This window comes from Dreissena polymorpha, chromosome 3 (genome assembly GCF_020536995.1).
Source record: "Dreissena polymorpha isolate Duluth1 chromosome 3, UMN_Dpol_1.0, whole genome shotgun sequence".
NCBI lineage: Eukaryota > Metazoa > Mollusca > Bivalvia > Myida > Dreissenidae > Dreissena > Dreissena polymorpha.
Genome location: NC_068357.1, coordinates 62,716,899 through 62,734,996, shown reverse-complemented (window position 1 = coordinate 62,734,996; position 18,098 = coordinate 62,716,899). Strand labels below are relative to the sequence as shown.

The 18,098-nt window shown below is 36.3% G+C and overlaps 1 protein-coding gene across 1 annotated transcript; it reads left to right on the top strand.

Moving 5' to 3' along the window:
• Positions 1-10,656: 10,656 nt before the first annotated feature.
• Positions 10,657-11,796, top strand: LOC127872276 (uncharacterized). The gene has a single exon (XM_052415606.1). The coding sequence runs from the start codon at positions 10,657-10,659 to the stop codon at positions 11,794-11,796; it is 1,140 nt and encodes a 379-aa protein (XP_052271566.1).
• The last annotated feature ends 6,302 nt before the right edge of the window (positions 11,797-18,098 follow it).

The window sequence follows — 18,098 nt, the reverse complement described above, 5'->3', positions numbered from 1 at the left end:
CTTACTCAGATGACCGACCAGCACGTAAAAGACTGATCTAGGACAACCATGCGCTTTCACATAGTGGACGAGTCCAAGTGATGCAATAGACTGGCAAGTGATGGGTTATACCATATTGCATTAACAATGGGGTTTGGGAGTTTCGACGTGGAAAATAGCCTTTGCGTTGAATAAGATAGTTAATTCTTTAGCGAATAAACGTTATTTAATTGTGCAATAGTTGCTTTTATGTTAAAGCATTCAATTACACACTGTTACGAATAATTAAATAGAATGTTCGTATAAAACGAGCTTCTTAAAGGGCTTGATTAAGTCTATATACAAATTTATTTTAAAATTTATTATATTGAAAATAATGGTTATACTTACAATTGTGTTTGTTCAAATGTTTCGCACCAACATTATATCAATGACATTGAAATGCCAATTACGTGCGTGTTTGATACTTATATTCTATTTTTGTTTAATATTTGGTCATTTTAAGTGTATTAACTGTCCACATTCTAATTAAAAATAACAAATAATAATAAACCTTTTTCTGTTTAAAATAAATGAATGATTAGTGGCAAGGTACTTTAATGATGGTGTTTGTTCGTTAATTAATGAAAATATGATGTATTTCAACATTCGAATACTGTACAAGATCTTATATTGTAAGCCCTAAAAGTGACTTGTCAAGCTTGTAGGTGTCAAAGGTGCAACTGTTTGTGAAAATCAAATGTGTTATTAGCTTTATACTTGGACATATACAGAGCCAGTGTTCACACACAGTTTGACTATAAAGACGTTGTTTACATGTAGAAGTGTCAACACAGTCAAAAACTTACTTCACAAGAGGATTAAATTGATAATAAAACATTTAAATTACAATTTATCGAATAAATGATATTATTATAACAGGTGATTTTAACATAAATGCTCTAGCTGAACCGTCGGCACGAAAAAATAATGATTTATGTCATCAATATGAATTAACGCAAGTTATTAACGAACCAACTCATTATACTGAACACACGTCTTCTATTATTGATCGTATCTTTGTAAGTAATCGGAATAATGTACTACTATCTGGAATAGGCGAACCATTTTTAGACCAAACCGTTCGGTATCACTGCCCTATTTTTGTAACATTAAATTTTACAAAACCCAGATACAAAACGTTTTATCGCCATATTTGGCGCTACGACATTGGGGATTATTCAAAACTACGACAAATGATGTCGGGTACAAATTGGGATCTACATAAATCCGAAAATGTTGATATATATGCAGATAATTTAACTAAAAAAATATTGAACATTGCAAGTATATGTATTCCGAACAAAAATTGTTGTATCCGTATGCGCGATTTTCCATGAATAAACAATACCATAAAGAAAACAATTCGACAACGGAAGCGCCTTTACCGAAAAGCAAAACAATTTAAAAGTGATATTCACTGGTCAAACTTCCGTCATGTAAGGAATGAGATTGTTCTACTCTTGCGTAACTCGTAAATCGAATACTTTCGCAATATTGCTCAAAAACTAAAGTCATCAGACCTTTCCGCTAAAGACTGGTGGAAGACACTGCGAACATTTGTCCATTCTAAGTTCTAACACAACTAACACAATACCACCTCTTTACGATGAACAAACCAATAGTTTTGTAGCAGATGATACAAGTAAAGCGGATATGCTCAAAAAGTATTTCGCTAGCCAGTGTTCAGTTGATGAAACAAATCACGATCTTCCCCCAATGCACCATACACACACGAACAGTCTTCAGTCTATTCATATAACCCCAGAGGAAGTATTTGACTCAATTAAAATGTCTAAAGGTAGAAAAAAGCGTCCGGTCCTGATGGAATAGATAATAGAATCCTAAAAGAGGCAATGCATCAATTAAGTTACCCCTTGAGTGATTTGTTTAACTCTTGTTAAAATGCTTGCAAAATGCCTTCTTGTTGGAAACTTGCAAATGTTTGCACAGTTTGCAAAAAAGGCGATCCATCCTTAACGTCAAATGATCGACACATATCACTGCTAAATACATCCGAGAAGGTCTTTGAAAGAATATTGCATAAACACATTTTTAATTTTCTTCGTGCAAATTCATTTTTTGCACCGACTCAATCTGGCTTTTTGCCTGGTGACTCCACTGTCAATCGGCTGACATATATTTACAACACATTTTGTAAAGCACTAGATAATGGCCTTGAGGTCAGAGTTGTATTTTTTTTATATAAGTAAAGCTTTTGATAAAGTATGGCACAAAGGTATTTTATGTAAACTGCAACAAGCAGACATTCGAGAAAAACTATTAACGTTTTTGTCTAATTATCTTTCTGATCGTAAACAAACAGACATTTTACCGGTATCGTCCGGATCAAACCCTATTGAAATTCTCGCCGGAGTCCCTCAAGGTTCTATTTTAGGACCACTTATGTTTCTAGTATATATAAATGACATTATTGCTGACAGAAATGCACATACACATATGTTCGCTGATGATACCAGTCTTTTTATGGTCGTTAATTCGCGTAGTGAAACTGCAGCCGTACTGCAATCAGATATCGATAAAATTTCTAGCTGAGCTAACAAATGGATGGTTTGTTTTAACCCTTCAAAATCCGAATCAATGATTATTTCTCGCAAAATTAATAAACCAAATCATCCACCATTGACCATGCAGAACATTAATATTCCAATTAATGTCCATAAACATTTAGGTATTTTTATGTCAAATAACATGCGCATATATCCTTTATAAAGGAACAGGCATGGTCACGAGTTCATATAATGCGTAGATTAAAAACAATTCTTGATAGAAAAACTCTCGAGAAAAAATATTTTTCGGTTATTAGACCAATCATTGAGTACTCAGACGCTGTATTTGACAATTGCACGCAATACGAAAAAGATGAACAAGAGAAAATACAAACTGAAGCCGCGCGAATAATACGTCTAGTCTCAATAGAAGAACTTTATAATGAATTTGGATGGGAAACTCTCAGTCAACGATGACGTAAACATAAACTGACATTAATGTATACAATGAAATCAAACAATGCTCCGAACTACTTACAGTCCCTTGTTTCCGCAAAAGTTGGATCGCGTAGCAATTACTCATTACGAAATGCGTCATATCTTCAGCCAATTCAAGCGCGAACGTCACTGAATTCCAATTCGTTTTTACCGTCCACTGTATCCGAATGGAATAATCTTTCAGATGTCGCCAAAATCGCTGAATCGATTCTTTCCTTCAAACGGCTTATTAAAATTGATCGACCGATTCAAAATTCCATGTTCTCGTACGGAGAAAGACGCTCTCAAATATTACACACGCGCTTACGTACAAAGTGTAGCGCCTTTAATGGCCATCTTTTCAGACGTTATATTGCTACATCCCCATAATGTGTATGCGGACTTTAGAAAACGACGTCACATTATTTTCTCGAATGCACTCAGTATGCACATGCTCGCGGCGACCTTCTTAACACAAAATCAGTTTATTCCGTCCCCTGCATTGAAACTATTCTGTATGAAGACAACGCGCGTGATTAACTTACCAATATTAAAATTGCTGATGCGGTTCACAAATTTATTGTTAATAGTAAGCGATTTGATTCGTAAATAAGCTACAGAACGATTCTCAAACCTTTTCTGTTCTTTTCCCTTATCAAATATTTCAAAACTATTTTATCTTCTTCCGAGAACTCTACCACTCTATCCTTCACCTCCATATGTAAACTTAAAACTTGTTTTATGATTGAAACACTATACACGTAGTTTGTCTCATATTTAAACTGTTATTATTGTTTAATGATTAAAACATATAATTGTATTTGTATAGGGAGAAAAACTATATAAGACATTGTCTTTCGTTCTTATCCTATTCAAATATATTCATTGTATAAATGTTACATGTAATGCTATATGATAACAAATTGTATTGTTTGAAATAAATATGTTTTAACTAATTTATCAAGAAATTTGAATTTATTTTGTATACGTTTATTTTACATTTGTCATTTTTTATGGGAGGGAGCCTGTCAGATAAAGTTGATTGAGCTTTAATGTAACTGCCTACACGAGTGCAATTGTATTATACGCATCATATTTATCTCTGAACATGGTTTTATAGGCGGAGCACATGTTGGTGTTCACACAGATTTTGTCAACATCACATATTGCTAAAAGAGTTTGAGTATTTCTTTGATATCACACAACAAGTTCAAACAATGTAAACAGTTAAAGCCTTAACAGAGCTTTTATTATCATAGTTGTATGGTGATTCCCCTTATTCGTAGAAATTTATTTCCAATGTTACTGACATTTTCTGAGTATCAAGATATTTTCAACACTGTCAAAATCTGGATTGAGAATCACAATAAGGAAGCCTGAGAAAAAACACGACGAAGAAATAATCCCGTGTTATCCTTAAATACAAAAACATGCAAAACATACATATTCAATATGTTTTAAAATACCCTAGACTCTTTTTATCACGCTAAGTAACCCCTTACAAGTAATTTCCGCAGAACAGAAAATCTAAAATAATACCATTTGAAAGGCCACATAAGATCAGCCGGATAAAGAAGATCTATGGTTTCACGGATTCATTTTCCAGTACAAATAAGTTGGCAAGAGTTTCTATGTAATATAATTAAAATCTAGACAGGGGTTAGTATAACCTTCTTCTTTTGGCTTATAACATTGATTTATCCCGATTAAATCACGTTTTATTTGTGATTAATTCTGGAGTAAGTGTGTGATGCGGCTAGCCATCAAAACGATTTAATGCTGTGCATTAACCTTTCAAAGGCTGTGATCCCAGTTTTAACAATTTTATGTTTATTGATTGTGAATTATATACATCTTTCATTGATTAAAAGCATAATAAATACACATCATCAATATGATGTTTATGTCTTGACGAAATGACCGGTTTCAATGTTAGAGAATTATATATTCGAATTTGTCACAATAAGTCATCAGCAGCATTTTTATTTGGCTTCATGACTTTATACTTTATATTCTATCAGAAAGTGTTTGTACAAGTTATTCTCACCTCGATATTATTGCTTCAATTGCTCGGTTAATGCTCACCCTATCCGACAGGCGCAGTTTCTTCCCAGTACTTTTTTTCACAAGACCAAACACAATTTAAATGTCTTTCAGTACAAAAAATAGCTTAAACTTGCAGCTATCATTCAAAATAAGTACCACTCTTATGAACGTTAAGGTAAGCAGTCACATAAGCAGCCTTAGACGCACAAGTACCTCATAATCTGTGTTTAAAACATACAAATAAATGGATAAACCTCTTGTCATTTCCAGATCCATGTAATCTAACGAAAACAAAGTGTTTCTTAGACGAAAGACAAAAGAAAAGGCCTTTACTGGGCACGCAAAACACCTTTGTTTAGTGCTACAAACAACATGTAGGCTGGTTGTACGTCATTAAATAGGACCTAAAAGTATTCCATTTATTTCAATATAGAAACATACATTTGAGGACAGAAGAAGAGAAAATGGGCGGAAAATTCAACTTTGAGAAACACCCCTGGACCCAATGTATAACAATGTTATTTGTAACTATTGATGGTTATTGATGAAATTCATTCAACTTGCAGAAACAGTTCAGTAAAGACATAAATAACTTCATGAATGTATGTATAAACATAAAAAGCGACAACCATGCAGAAATATATATATATATGAAACTTGTTGAATAATGTGGTATAAAAAATCAACCCAAGCAAAATTACGTTTCACTCTAAAATAATTTGCATCATATGTATTTTTATTGAATAGTAATTGCTTAAGGAGTCAATGTATTTATTACATGTTAATGCGTTGCATGTTGTATCACAAGAAGCGTCTTTCTAACTCTCGAAACAAAATGCATCATGAAAGTCACCCTTGGGTCTCATACCACGGCGACGCATGGAGGTAGTGATATTGCGTCCCACCTGTGTCGTTATAAGGTAGCATAGTAGAGTCACGTATTAATGCTTAACATAACTTCTACATTGTATGCATTGCATTTAATTACAATTCGCTGACGCCATATTTCAATTGGCTCAAACTAAACCACATTGAAGCCTTCTACAACTTCTTCAAATAGTATTATCTAACAGCATGTTCTAATTTCTTTACAAAGCGCCACCATTCTTTCAGATCTGACGAATGTTAAATGGATGACGTTGTGTAATAACATTAGCACTGTATTTGTATCAAACTATGCAAGATAATATTTTTCCGATGAAAGCACATCTGGTTCTTGTGATGAATAGACTCACCAGACCCATTAAAGTTAATAATTGCATAAACGTCTCTTTTTATCAAATTTAAATCAAAATGTAAATAAATGTTACACCACTCCTAAAATGTGTGTACATTGATATTTAATTGCGGTAAAATATTAAGTGTCAAGTGGAAAAGAAACTATTTCCACAAAAACGAACGCCGTGTACTTCATAATTAAATATATAATAACAATGATACTATGCTTTTATCATAAATATATTCAAATATAATAATTTATACATACTAATAGGATCTTTGCGCCAAATCAAGCAATATAGGTTTATTTAGCACAAGCATACAAAGCAATAGATTTATTTGAAACGCCCTCGAGTTCGTTGCCTGTGACTAGAACCAGTACTTGGTGTCTATCGGGAAGATCTAAAGAACGCTCCCACAGTGGGGATCGAATCCATGTCCTCCCGGTCGCTAGGCGGACACCATATCCACAACGCCACGGCGACCTAATAAGTTTATATCAAGAATACGTACATGTAAATACACAAAATGTCAAATATGATATTTGAACCAGCGTTATTATTTAAGAGACCTTATTATTTTACGTCAAATTAAGTCTACGCTATGTAAGCGTATATTTAGCAAACAAAAAGAAAACTTAAAAACCTCTCTCCGGACAGAAGTTCTTGTTCGTATCTACTTTTTATGAGGGAACACCGTGTATAAATATAAAATGATTAAAACTATAAACATTCAATGCAAGCATTTGGTATTTAAACAGGTTAGAGAGATCACTTAACCTCCCACTTTCTCACAATTGATCACAAACCAAACGCCCACTTTAATTAAACGATATCAATCAAATGTGGAAACGTGCTTTCTGCGAATAATACAAACATACCCCTAGTGAAAAGAAAGTCGCAAGCATCGCGAAACTATCAATGTGTTCTTTTAACCCTTTCAGTGCGGGAACCGAATTTTAAAGGCCTTTGCAAACAGTTTGGATCCAGATGAGACGCCACAGAACGTGGCGTCTCATCAGGATCCAAACTGTTTGCTATTCTGATAGTATTCTTTGAAAAAAAATCGAAGAAAACGCTAATTTTAGAAATTCAGCAGACGACATTTAAGCAGACGACAAATTTCCCAGCATGCAAAGGGTTAAAGTCGTAATCATGTTTTCCCACATACCAAAAAAGAACTCTACTGCCTACAGCCTTAGAAGACTGGAATATTACAGCATACAAGATATGGAGAAAGTTTTTTCTGCATCCACTCAACACAAAGCAAAATCTGTTATTTATTCTAGTATTTGATATCTGGGATAGGCTTGAAGTTTTGCTCACATGTGTTGCTAGAAATAACAAGTGTTAATCCCCTGATACTGTTTTTGACGTGTCATTTTGTCTTTATTAGAATAATAATGCCTGGACATTAGATTTTAACGTTATATTTGTACCGGCGATTGGTTCCGTGACGTAACGTCGATTTGTGACGTAACGTTATGGACGTGACGTCGTTACCTAGTGATGAACTAGAGAGAGACAAGGATTGTTTTATATTGAAGATCGTTAATAAATTTTCATACCAAAAGCGGGTATTTTGGCGTTTATATTGTTCTTACTATCGGAAAAATAGTAAATTACGGATTTCCCATTACCGGGGATAATTCTCAGTAAGCAGCAAATTACGGAAATTCCCATTATCGGGGAAACTTCTTAACATTTGGTAGCAGAGCGGTGTTTCAAAATTGAATCAGCGATGGATCCAGTTGAATATTTAAAGACAGAGATTTTGTTGAAGAGGGAAAAAACAAGACTGAAAACGAATTTTACCAGAGCACGGAAAAAGATAGTGTCAAATTTGGAGGAAAATGCATCTAGTGCGACAGTGAAAGACGCTTGCAAGCAATTTGATTTGGCGATGGACGAAGTGGTTAAAGGGCTTGATAGTTTATCCAATATGTACATGGAAGGAAATGAACTTGAAAAAAGTAGAATAGTAATTGCGGAAATGGAGAAGATAGAACTTGAATATGGAAAAACAACGGAGGATGCCTGTGCCTATCTAGACGATCTACGCAGTGAAACAGCAAGTCAAGTGAGCAAAGCGTTGTCGCATGACACGGTGAGTAAACTTTATATTTCTAAAGACAGGCCGGTTTCACATAATACTGTGCGACAAAATGACGAATTTCCAAGTATGTGGCGTAATTGGACCGGGTTCGATGCGCAAAACGATTGTGGGCGTGAAGCACCTCATGCCTCTAACATCAAAGATAAATTTGAAGAAGGCAACGCTATGAGTTCAGGCATCGATCCTACATTAGGACAAGACCTTTGGAGGCAACTCAAACGTGTGGAAATTCCAGTGTTCAATGGTGATAAGCGAGTCTACCAATCATGGAAAGCAGCATTCCTTGCTTGTATTGACAGAGCGCCAGCCACAGCAGAGTACAAACTTCTTCAGCTTAGACAGTACTTATCTGGCGAAGCGTTAAAGGTCATTGAAAATCTCGGACACTCGGCGTTTGCATACGAAGCGGCAAAAGATCGACTTGAAAGGAAATATGGGGGTAGACGTCGACAGATAGCTATTTACCTAGAAGAACTTGAACACTTCGAAAACGTCCGACTTGGCAACGCAAAAGACCTAGAACAATTTGCCGATCTATTAGACGTAGCAATTATTTATTTGCAGGAAGCGGATCAACACCACGAACTTGGAATTGGCTCATTATATGAAAAATTACAAAGAAAATTACCAGAACCGCTCTTGGCACGATATCATCGTTGGGTTTTTGAGGGTCAACACAATGAGTCAGTATTGTCGCTACGGACATGGGTTATTCAAGAGGCAGAATTCCAAACTATCGCGTCAGAGACCGTGCAAGGAATGTCAGGATATTTGATGTCAGAGCATACTTCGAAAAAGACGAACTCTAACATAACAATCAAAGAACGTTTTTTGGTGGTTCCGAAGAAAGCGGGAAAATATTTAACTGCAGAGTATGTGACAAACAGCATGGAGTATGGAACTGTGACAAATTTAAAGAAATGAACGTTTCGCAACGGTGGGACAAAGCAAAACAACTTCATCTTTGCTATCGTTGCCTTGGGTTTAACCATGTCGGAAAGTCATGCCGTCGCAGTAGACAATGCGGACAAAATGGATGTGAAGAGCTGCATCACAGACTGTTGCACAGAGATGCGCAAAAGAGCATGAAATCAAACGCTGCTGACAGTCCAGTTCAATCTCCTACGGAAGAGAAAGGGGCAACATATTTGTCAGCAAAAAGTCATACTAGATCTGATTTAGTAGGGCTCCGAACAGTTCCGGTTATTCTCGCAAATGGAAATCGGTCGATAACTGTAAACGCATTGCTAGATGACGCAAGTACAAAAACGTACATCAATAGTGACGTAGCGGCAGAACTCGGCTGTAAAGGTAGAACGGAAATGGTCAAGGTCAATGTTCTGAATGGTCAAGTCGAGACTTTTGAAACAAGACCAGTTGAATTCGAAATAAGAAGTGTCAACGGAAGCGTAAAGATAAATGTAGCAGCATATACCGCTAACAAAGTAACAGGAGACATGAGAGTTGTTGACTGGAACAAGTACCAAAGAAAATGGCCACATCTTCGTGACGTATCATTTCCAAAAGCAAAGACCAGACCTATTGTTGACATCTTAATTGGACTTGATTGTGCAGATTTACATTATGCACTGGAAGAAAGAAGAGGTAGAGCAGGGGAGCCAATCGCGCGTCTTACTCCACTTGGATGGACATGCATCGGTAATCCGTGTTCAAATTTAACACCGGTCCTACAAACAAATTATGCGCGAACATACTTTGTAAGAGACGTAGCGGAAATCGAGAATCTAAACCTGACTCTTAAGAAATTCTGGGAAGTTGAAAGGGAATCAACTGAATCACCTGTCGTTAACATTGACGAGCAACAAGCACTTAAAGCAGTAAAACAGTCGTGCATATTCGAAAAGCAGATGTATCGCGTCGCCATACCATGGAAAAGCAACGAAACTGTTATGCCAAAAAATTACAAAATGGCACTGAATAGATTAGAGAACACAGAAAAAGACTTAAACGATGTCCTCAGGAAGCTTAAGCATACAGCGAATGCATCGAACAATACGTAGAAAAGGGGTACGTGTCAAAAGTTCCGGATTCTGAAGTGTCCAATTCAAAATGGTTCCTACCTCATTTTCCTGTTTTGAGGCCAGATAAAGATACAACAAAAACCAGAATCGTGTTTGATGCTGCAGCAAAATTTGAAGACGTATCACTAAATGATAAAATACACCAAGGCCCAAAGCTACAGCGCGATCTGTTTGACGTGTTGCTAAGATTCAGAAGGCATCCCGTTGCAGTAGTTTGCGACATAAGCGAGATGTATCTCAGAATAGGCATCGATCACGCGGACAAGCCATATCACAGATTCCTATGGAGGGGAATGAATCAGAACCGTAGTCCCGATATCTACGAATTTGATAGAGTCGTGTTCGGTGTAAATTCATCACCATTTCAAGCACAGTATGTCTTACAGCAACACGCACGGGAAAATCTGAGCGCGTTTCCATTAGCTGCTGAAACCATTCTCAAGTCAACATACATGGATGATTCAATGGATTCCGTGGACAACGTGCAACAAGGGAAAAAGCTATACAACGAGCTATCGAGTATGTTGACGCGCGCCGGTATGCATGCGAGAAAATGGCTTTCAAACTCGACCGAGGTTCTAAAAGAGATACCTATTGCTGACCGGAAATCAGAGGTAGATTTGGATGACAAACAGTTACCGTCTGCAAAAACGCTTGGTGTGTGGTGGATAGCAGAACAAGACATGTTTACATTCGAAGGAAATACACCCGAAGAAGGAATGAAGTACACGAAACGCAACTTCTTAAAAAGGATCGCGACGTTGTTTGATCCAATTGGTTTGCTAGCGCCTTTAACCATTCGGGCAAAAATGTTGCTTCAAGATATGTGGACAGCCGGATTGACGTGGGATGAAAATATGGACGAGGAGCTGACCAATTCAGCACGAGAGTGGTTTGAAGAACTTAGAGAATTGAGAAGCATATCCATTCCAAGGTGTCTGCGGGCAAAAGACAAAACACTGGAAGCCCTATCTTTGCACACTTTTGTCGATGCATCAGAAAGCGCATATGGGGCAGTTGTATTTGCAAGGTGTACATATGAGGACGGTTCTGTTTCTACAAGTCTTATATCTGCAAAAACAAGAGTTGCACCAAACATATCTACAAGCATACCTCGACTCGAACTCATGGGAGCTGTCATCGGAATGCGGCTAGCAAAACGAATTTGCAACGTTTTAGAGTTAAAGCTGAGCACAGTTACATTCTGGTCAGATAGTGTCAATATTTTGTGGTGGGTAAGAGGTCGTAGTCGACAATTTAAGCCGTTTGTTGCAAATAGAGTTGGTGAAATTCAAAGCGACAGCAATCCAGAACAATGGAGATATGTTCCAAGCCGTGAAAACCCGGCAGATCACCTGAGTAGAGGCTGAATGCAAAAGAGTTGATCGAGTGCAGAAGTTGGTGGAATGGTCCTGTTTTCCTACTGCGGTCGCCTGATGAGTGGCCATCGAATAAAACAGTCGAGAGACCAACATCAAATACAGAGACGAAAAGAAAAGGTAAAATTGAAAAAACGTTTGTAGTTGTAAATGACTCACAAAATCACAATCTAATTGACTCACATCGTTTCTCCACTTGGTTAAAACTCAAGAGAGCTATAGCATGGATTTACAGATTTGTCAACAACTGTCAAAAGCCAAAAGAGGAGAGAACATCGGGAGCACTTCGAGTAGATGAAATCAAGTTGGCAGAGATTCAAGCTATCAGACAGACACAGCAAGAGCATTTCAGCGACGAGTGGAACGCTTTGTATAGACAGACGAACCTACCATTAAGCAGTAAATTATTAGGGTTGAAACCAATGTTTGACGATGATGGCGTGATGCGATCTAACGGTCGACTTACCTGTGCTGGTTTTTTGTCTTATGACGTGCGATATCCTATTATTCTTCCGAGAAAAGGCCAAATCACTAAATTGATAATAAAAGACGTACATGATGGTAACAATCACACAGCAGGAACAAACCATACTCTATCAACCTTATCGGCTCTTTATTGGATCATATCAGGACGAGAGGCGATTCGAGAAATGGAAAAAGAATGCATGGAATGTCGACGAAGAAAAGCAAAAGCATGCCAGCAAATTATGGCACCATTGCCAATAAACAGATTAAAGGCGTCAATTCGTGCATTTATAAGGACGTCAGTCGATATGGCGGGTCCCTTTATAACCATTCAGGGGAGAGGAAAACGTCGTCAAAAAAGTTATTTGTGTTTGTTCACCTGCTTGGCAACGAGGGCCGTTCATTTGGAAATAACGTATGGTCTGGACACAGATTCCTTTTTGAACGCCTTCTACAGAATGACAAGCCGTAGAGGATTGCCTGAAGAAATGTATTCTGACAACGGTACCAATTTTAAAGGGGCAGACAATGAACTAAAGGCACTTGTAGAACACTTGGACACAGACAAGATTGTGGAAGCAGCGGCAAACAAGGGTGTTAAGTGGCATTTCAATCCACCGTTAGCTCCGCATTTTGGGAGAATCCACGAAACAATGATCAAATCTGCCAAAAGAGCCATCAACGCCATATTGGGAAACGCAGATGTCAACGACGAAGAGCTGATGACAGCAATTGTTGGAGCCGAGGGCCTTATAAACTCTCGACCATTGACCTACCAATCTTCGAATTCCTCAGACGACATTCCACTAACACCAAATCATTTTCTGCACGGTCAAATGGGAGGCGAATTCGCACCATCTACAGTAGATGAAACACAGTTCAACATGCGGAAGCGTTGGCGGCGTGTATAAGAGTTAGTGCGACATTTCTGGCACAGGTGGTTACGAGAATGGTTACCTAGCCTGAATGCTAGACGCAAGTGGTTTCATCCTGAGAGGGACATCAAGATTGGCGAAGTCGTCCTTATCATTACTCCGGAAACGACGAGGGGAAACTGGCCACTAGGACGGATACTCGAGGTTTATCCAAGACAAGACGGTCGTGTGAGAGTCGTGAAAATCCAGGTTGGAAGCAGCACCATGACAAGACCAGTTACAAAGATATGCCCGTTAGAACTGGACAATTAATGAATATCGAAAGTACATACAATTATTTTACGTACACAATTTATTTTTATTTATTTTTTACAATATGTATCAAAATGTACTGTATTTTGATGGAGGGGAAAAATGGACATTAGATTTTAACGTTATATTTGTACCGGCGATTGGTTCCGTGACGTAACGTCGATTTGTGACGTAACGTTATGGACGTGACGTCGTTACCTAGTGATGAACTAGAGAGAGACAAGGATTGTTTTATATTGAAGATCGTTAATAAATTTTCATACCAAAAGCGGGTATTTTGGCGTTTATATTGTTCTTACTATCGGAAAAATAGTAAATTACGGATTTCCCATTACCGGGGATAATTCTCAGTAAGCAGCAAATTACGGAAATTCCCATTATCGGGGAAACTTCTTAACAATGCCTATATCAATAAATGTAAAAACAGCATCTTAAAAATGTGTACCAAAACACGTGCATAAATTTAATATTAGTCATTATGTTGAACCCATATGTGATTGAAAGTAGACAAAGTTGTTTTTGTAAAATATAAGTAACGTGACTTAACCATTTGATTATAATAATTTTCATATTTTCATGAAAAAGTTAAATGTTTTCTTTTACCCGAATCTTGCCATAACATTTTCGTGACTTAATGTACTGCTATCGCGGTATATTGTTATAGCATTTTATCTGCACAGTACATATTGAGCTTGTAAAGTCAAGTAATATAGTTATTGTTTTTAAAAACTTCTTTTGGGAACTAAAATAATATCTGATAAGTTTAACCCAATAAAATGATAGAAAATTTGAAATGAATCTTTTTGAAATGCATTTATTAAATTCAATTGACCTTTATTACATACGATGTCGAAGATTAATTTTTAATGACAAGGGTAAGGTCGACAAATTACCTTACGTAATCCAGAATGAAGAAACATTCGAGCAGCGTTTAAGATATGTTTCTGTGTCCTCCACTCAATATTCAATAACGCATATTACGCGAAGTATAAAAGGAGACACTGCAATCAGTAGCTTCGCTGATTTTTCATCATGCCCTCGCTGTTCTATGTTTTTCATCGTATATAATTCATTGCTTTAAAGAAATGGTGATTAAGCTATATGAATTCATGTTCGAGAATGTCGAAAGGAGAAACAGGATTAGAATTTCACATAATATTAAAAGCTGTAAATTTCCAGACGTCTTATGTGTCTTGCAAATGGTGAGTGGAACGACTATCAATTTGAAAAGCAGGGCCACTGGTAAAATTATATGATCATTATGGCATTATATCAAATAATATTGAACATATGTTCTTAAGTCAAATGACATGAATATAGGTCACTTGATCAAACCACATAAAATGCAAGGACTCAAAGTGCTAACATTTTCAGTTGAAAGGTTCAGGGCCAACATTGCCGTGTTGGTGACAGTCGTGTTTGAATCGTAAGTGGATTCGTGCAATACCTAATTTGCAATCAGTATTCATCTTCCACGGCAAGTTGATTTAAACGATTGATAGGCATTATCAGCAAGCCAATACTGCTTCATAATAATATGGGAACTGCAATATGTATCTCATACATGTGACATGCACATTTACAAAATGCTTGTTTGCAAAGAAAGTATTATAAGAAACGTAAATCCGTTGCATTTAGTAAAGTTTCATAAGTAATTAAATGCAATGAAGTAGGCTCTAGAAATGTAATGTATCATTTAGAATAATGATTATGAAATATATAGATGTAAATATTGGTTTTCTTGTAAACTTATATATAGTAAGAAAATAAGCATTGTATGTTAACTGTTGACAAGATGCTTTAATATTTAGACTGGGAAAAAACCCGCCGCGGATGCAAGCGGATGTACGTTTTTTTCAGTTTCAGCCAATCAAACTCGAATATTACCAATGTGTTGCATCAACGACTCTAAGCTGTTAATAATGTATGTGTGTTATCATTGTACCATGAAGTGTGGACAAGTGCGCCTGAAATGTGTTTAACTTGTGCAGGAATATTTGTATGAATTGACGTGAACCATTTGTAGTTCTGTCGAGGTAGATTACACTTAATAACTACTTTATTATTACTGCGTAGTCTATGTTTTTGTCATATATCGATGAATTGTTTTAAAGGCGCCCAAACGGTAAATAAATAAAACCTGATATAACACAAAACGGTAATTAACAGTATTAATAACAAGAAATATCTTTAAAAAAGATATACGGCGTTGATTGTGGTCGATGTTTATGAACGATCAAAAGTTATCTCTATGAGATAAAAAGTAGCGGATGCCTTTTTTCTGCGCAGTTCTTAGCTACATCACAAGCAAATCAATTACGGGGTGTTGCGCCAGTTTTCGTGGCTTATTTTGCTTTATGTGATATTTTTACTCAGATATCTATTTTTACAGAATAGAAAAACACAAGAAACATGAAAATAAACGAGTGCATATAGGTCAGCCGGCAATACTCGAATCTTATTTAATTGCATAATTATAGTATAGAGAATTATTGTGCTCATGCTTTATAAACTGGTCTAAATTGATAAATATTTCTAATTAATTTTATCAAAATTGGTCCTTATCATGCAAATTTTGAAAACATATTAAAAATCGATGATTGACATACCACAATAATATCGCCAAATATCTTTATTTAGTGTCTTTCTGATCAAAACAGACTTCAAGTGCACAAAGTTTACGAGACGGCGTTTATAAAAAGATTTCTGAAACTGACCGCAAACTGACCTTGATACCTTGCGGATTAGAATGCAATGCATTAAAGTTAGGTAACAATTCTGCTGCTGAAACGACGGCTTGTTTACGCCAACTGTACACGACCAAGGCAACAGCTGTGCCTAAAATATTGATATATCGACAAAGCGACTAAACGAACTATTTACTCCATCAGACAAAAATAGCATAGATTCCAATTTTTTCCTTCAATGAAAAGATCGCAATCCCTTCTGCGAACTCCGGTGATGAACTGTATATAAACTCTGACTTTCACACACTGGCCGCGAATTGACCCGAAACCTCGCGGGTTGAAATGCAATGCAAGTAAGTACTAAATATGAGAATATAGCCTTTAGAATAAACGCTGTTGCGCTGGTAATTCTCTGAAAATAAAAGGTGAACGCACAAACTGTATTTATGTCGAAAATTGATTGTAAAACTGTTCTATCTATTGAGCCTTTTCATTAGAGATAAAATTGTTTCATGCAGTAAAACAGTGTTACAAAGACGCGGATATGTTTCTAATGTTCTGGTGTTATACTCAAATCAGCCAATGGAATAAATGAAGTGTATTCATTCGTACCTAGCCGCGGGAAATTTTATTTGAATATTATTGGACACTTACAAAGGTCAAGTCAGGGTGAAAAGCTGGCTTAATACAGCTTACGCCGAAAAAATAATCAAACCAGTAGAATACAACAGTGTAAACAAAACTACGAATAATGTTAACAATTAAATATTTATCATAGTTCAGTTTAAACGTCAATAAATTTCAATATTAACTTGTTTATATGTGTCTTGTTCTGTGAAAGCTGGTCATAATGCATGTGCGTAAAGTGTCGTCCAAGATTAGCCTGTGCAGTCCGCACAGGCTAATCAGGGACGACACTTTCCGTTTAAACTAGATTTTCGGTAAAAAGGGACTTCCTTTAAACGGAAAATACCATTTAAGCGGAAAGTGTCGTCCCTGATTAGCCTGTGCGGACTGCACAGGCTAATCTGGGACGACACTTTACGCACATGCATTATGCCCAGTTTTCTCAGAACAAGACACATATAAGCAATATGTTTGAATACCTGTGTAGATCAAGTCAGATTATCATACTTACATTTTTACATTTGTATATAAGTTAAAACGTAGAAAAAGACATAGAAAAATGCTAACGATTGAATGATATTTTTCTGAAGACTAATGCAACAAATTTATGAAAGAGAAATAACGATTTTCTTTTTCAAATGCTACGGGAATTGTGCTGTGCCTTTTTATTGAAAGATAAAGGATACTTTAGAATGTTTTTCTTTCTTCTTTCAAAACAAAAATATCTAGAATAACAAACTAGACTCAAAGTACAGAAGAAAAGCATGCACCAAACCATTAACAAAACAAAAGTTGTACACAATTGAAAATAAATTGTACAGGCTAAAATTCAATCATGTACTCAAGTACAAAAGGCAGTAAACTATTGGGATATTAACAATATTTATGCAATATTTGTTCAGACATATCTCCCAAAAATTTGGTTCTGCAACACATATCGATATCGACGTTTACTTTGTACTTATCAATATGATTGAAGTAATACCCTTTCTGTATGGTTCCATAAAAAGATAGTTGATTTTTTTAATCTTCGTTCTTCGTCATGTTGATTTATGTTCGAGAAATTAAAATTTTGACATAAAAGTTTTATGTGTTTTATGATAAAACTAATGTATACTACCTTTTTTTTTGATTGCAACAGATCTGTTGATCTTGACATGCGTGGCTGTCGTTCATTGAACCAATTTGATTATCTTTGACAATGAATGCCAATAATCTGTAAAACCGTGTTTAATAGCATTGAATGACAATTAGTGCTAATTGCAAACCGCTGTGCAAGCGTGATCGCGGAATTCAACTTGTTGCTGAACGACATTTTAATGAATGG